The sequence below is a fragment of the Brassica oleracea genome, chromosome C3, assembly GCF_000695525.1.
Source record: "Brassica oleracea var. oleracea cultivar TO1000 chromosome C3, BOL, whole genome shotgun sequence".
NCBI lineage: Eukaryota > Viridiplantae > Streptophyta > Magnoliopsida > Brassicales > Brassicaceae > Brassica > Brassica oleracea.
Window position 1 is genome coordinate 5544965 of NC_027750.1, and position 4259 is coordinate 5549223.

Below are 4259 nucleotides of genomic sequence, written 5' to 3' on the forward strand. Positions count from 1 at the left end.
GACGGTTTCGAATGAGCAAGTCATTGTTCCTGCGTATTGTGCATCGTCTCTCTACGGAAGTAGCTTATTTTGCTCCAACACAAGATGCAGTCGGAAGGTCAAGTCTATCACCGCTCCAAAAATGCACTGCAGCCATTCGTCAATTAGCATATGGTGGTGGGGCTGATACAGTTGACGAATATGTAAGACTTGGTGAAACCACAGCTCGAAAATGCTTGCACCAATTTACCGCGGGAATTATCCACTTGTTTGGAGATGAATACCTAAGACGTCCAACAGCGGAGGATCTTGAAAGACTACTCGCTAAAGGAGAAGAACGTGGATTTCCCGGGATGATTGGAAGCATCGATTGTATGCATTGGGAGTGGAAGAATTGCCCCACCGCTTGGAAAGGTATGTATTCACGAGGAACCGATAAACCAACAATTGTGTTGGAGGCCGTAGCTTCTTATGACCTATGGATATGGCACGCATTTTTTGGAGCTCCAGGTACTATGAACGATCTTAATATTCTAGATCGATCACCTGTTTTTGATGACATTATTAAAGGAATAGCTCCGCAAGTCAACTTCAATGTCAACGGAAGGGAGTACGATTTCGCCTACTATCTCACGGATGGTATTTATCCGGAGTGGGCGACATTTATTCAATCTATCCGACTACCACAGGGTCCAAAACATTCACTATTTGCTAAAACCCAAGAATCTGTCCGAAAAGATGTTGAGCGTGCCTTTGGAGTCCTGCAAGCTAGATTCGCCGTTATTAAAAATCCATCTAATTTATGGGATAAATCTAAGATAACAAATATTATGAGAGCATGTATCATACTCCATAATATGATTGTCGAAGATGAACGACGTACACAGACTCAAGATGAGACGTTTCAAGATGAGGATATTTCTTTTTGCGTCAAGATGCCTACCGAGCTTTTCAGTACACTTGATCGTCGGGCAAAAGTTCGGGGTAGACCAATCCATAGACAATTAAAACTTGATTTGATCGAACATATATGGGATCAATTTGGGTTTGAAAATTAAGATTTCATGTTTAAGTTTCTATGAATTGAATAAAAAGATGCTTTTATGCATTTTTTTTTTCAACTTTGTAATCTTTTTTTTTTAAATTTTTGTTCAACTTTGTTATTTTCTTATGTTTAATGTTATATGTTTTGTTATAAAGTCCTCTCAAAAAATTTACAAAATAAAAAAAATATTACTATTTAGCTAAGAAACTACAAAAGTATCTACCAATAATCTCCATTTTTAATTAAGTATCTTAACAAAATCTCTTAATCTAATTATATTAATAAACTAACCTAAGATATGCAATTAAATTCCTAGCAATGAGGATGCCCTTATGTTGCTCCCGAAACGTCGAAGGATTAACTTGACATCCTACATACGACATACAAATGTATAACGTTAGGTAATTCGAATCATGAGATTCTTATAAAATTCAGTTATATTATTCTGTATGACTCGCACCTGAATGCCGTAGTAAGCCGTGACCCAATGTGGACGAGGCGGGACACCGTACTGCAGTTTGCACCGGTCAATTTTAATATCCATACGAAACGGCTCCGTTTGGAACATCGTGTCTTGTTCGTCATGTCCTATGGGCAGAACTATCTCGCTGCATGTCTATATAATTGTATTTTGTTGGACCAATTAATAAAAAACAGTTGATTATTAGTTGATCATTTGTATATGTTATGTTTTTAGCATGTGTTAAAAATTTACCTGCCACTTCCATGCTATGCTATCCTCTGTGGGCTGAACAGATAAAGGATAACATGAACGGTTGCCCCTATCATAAACAACACCTGGGAAAATGAAAATTGTGTAAGGCTTTGAATGCATTTGAATTTTAGGGGTATGTACTTTTGTTCTCCCAGGAACCGAGATTCGAATCAATACTATTATTCTTAATGGTCGAACCCTCGATGCTCAGGGAGTCCTTAACACATGCTATATGCCTCTTTTGACTTTTAATTTTGCTCTTAAATTTACCTTTTTGACTTTTAAAAATATACTTATGTTTTGGGTTTTTATTGATTTAATTTAACCTGAATACTTTTTTTTATTTCTAGATAAATCTTATTCGTTTACGCCATATCATTTTTCAATAGTTAAAATAAATTGCATTCCACAATCCTGATCTCTTACAAGGCAAATATTGTACTTTTAAAATAGAAAATAGCAATACTTCACTCAATTGTTTTAAACTTTACTCAATGACAACTTCACTATATATTTTACTTTAATTTAACATATATATTTACACCATAACTCATTACACTAAAATTTATGTTCATGTTTTTTCTTATATATATGTTTAATTCTTGTATAAATATGCTCATAATAAATAAAAGAGAAAATATCACCTGCAAAAATCTGGCCAAGTAGATCATTTTCACTGTTTACCCCGTTGTTAATAGCTTCGCATAATGAGGCAACCGGATACTGATTGCTGTTGTATTGAGCTGCCGAGGCGTAGATGGTATCCAGGAAGTTCTTAAGTTCAAATGTGTTGTTCAAAGTGCTGATGAAAAAGTAACGAAAATTATACCCTCTTAATTATGTATAAGAAGATAGATTGTTCACAAACTATATATATTTATAGTTATTTATGTCAGAATGAAAAAAAAAAATTAATTACTTGCAAATTCTGAACTTTTTGCTGAGGATCAAAAGACCGTTGGGCTTGACAGCAACTCTGTCAATTTCTTCCCAAGATTTACGTATCGTATTATAACAGCTCTCACTTGTTTCCTTGTAAAATATAAATTGTGAAATTATGAAAAGGAAGTATTTAGTATAGTTAACTAGAATAAGTGATAACCCTTTAACAACAAGTGCTGAGTTAGTGAAGAACGGAATAACCGAAATGCGTGAATTGTATAATACGAACACCAAACTACTCATATACGCTGATGTGATTTTCTAATTTATTAAGTATTATTACCTTGAAAACTTTGGTTACTATATAATAATAACCATGTTTCGGTAGTGTGTCTTGAAAGTAGAGAAGAGGAGCCGAAGATGCTAATGCCCCAAGTGCTATATGCGGATACTTTAGCCTAAACCACGCCGCTAACACTGTGTACCACAAAAATGAAAAATAAAATTTATAGTTGACAAACTTTTATATTATCTAAAATCAACATCAAACGTAAAGGATATCATGGCGTGTAAAAAAATCTTATCAAAATCCGTAAGTTAGTATATGATCATTTTACATATGAAATATATATATATCTATATATAATGAAGTAAATTTGCTTACTTCCCCCGTAGGATCCTCCAATAACTATGATCGGGCTGTGATCCGCGGAGTACTTCTCCTTAACGTGTAACAAAATGGCAGCATAGTCTGCTAATGCTTGGGCTGAATTCAAGTATCCCAATGTACTCGCGTTCTTCAATGCTTCTTTTCCCGATCCAAATGGCATGGACGTCCCGTAATACCTATGCTGCATTATGTATCCCATGCATTAATATTCATACATACAATAAAATATTATAATACGTATCTCATTCTTTTTGATAAATATACCTCAAATCAAAAAAAAAAAAAAAAAAAAAAGATAAATATACCTCTATGTAGACGAGCAGGGCTTTCAAACGAGGACCGTTGTCACGGAGGAAACCGATGACAGATAAATCCGTCTCTAACGATGATTCCTCTCCAAGATACGCTAAGATCGGTGCGTTATCATTAGCACCAGCCCAATGCTTAGACTGGATGGCGTATCTCTGTTGAAACGTCATATAGCTTTTGGGTGTGAACGTGAAATGGTCAAGATTCTGATCATAATAAAATATTTTGAGATCGGAATCAGTAGAGTCGTCGACTTGCTGTCTCTCTTCGGATGCATTCCTTGGAATTTTTGCGAAAATTCTTAGTGGAGTGACTTCGGAACGTGCAATAGAGATTGTTGAAGATATCGACATGAGGAGGAAGATAGATGACATTTTGGAGAGAGAGAGAGAGAGAGAGAGAGCGTCGTTGAATTAAAGAGAGACTGTATGTATGTATGTGTGAGAGTTTTTATGGAAGGGTTTAAGCTGTCTCTCTATATTTGTTTGTTTGCGTCGTTTGTTGCAGAGAATAATATCTGCTTTTTAAATTACCGTTATGCCCTCAGCTTCCTCTCTCTCTTCGGATGCATTCCTTGGAATTTTTGCGAAAATTCTTAGTGGAGTGACTTCGGAACGTGCAATAGAGATTGTTGAAGATATCGACATGAGGAGGAAGAT

At 35.4% G+C, this 4259-nt stretch overlaps 1 protein-coding gene across 1 annotated transcript in view; it reads right to left on the reverse strand.

The window, feature by feature from the left end:
* Positions 1–3983, reverse strand: part of LOC106333803 (lysosomal Pro-X carboxypeptidase-like) — a gene marked incomplete at its 5' end in the record, with an annotated part of 7629 nt that extends 3646 nt beyond the window's left edge. The window contains 8 exons of the mRNA XM_013772204.1: positions 1358–1394; positions 1485–1640; positions 1740–1822; positions 2384–2541; positions 2659–2771; positions 2965–3098; positions 3286–3472; positions 3597–3983. Coding sequence (XP_013627658.1) covers positions 1358–1394; positions 1485–1640; positions 1740–1822; positions 2384–2541; positions 2659–2771; positions 2965–3098; positions 3286–3472; positions 3597–3983 — 1255 coding nt within the window. The remainder of the gene's footprint in view (positions 1–1357; positions 1395–1484; positions 1641–1739; positions 1823–2383; positions 2542–2658; positions 2772–2964; positions 3099–3285; positions 3473–3596) is intronic.
* Positions 3984–4259: the final 276 nt, after the last annotated feature.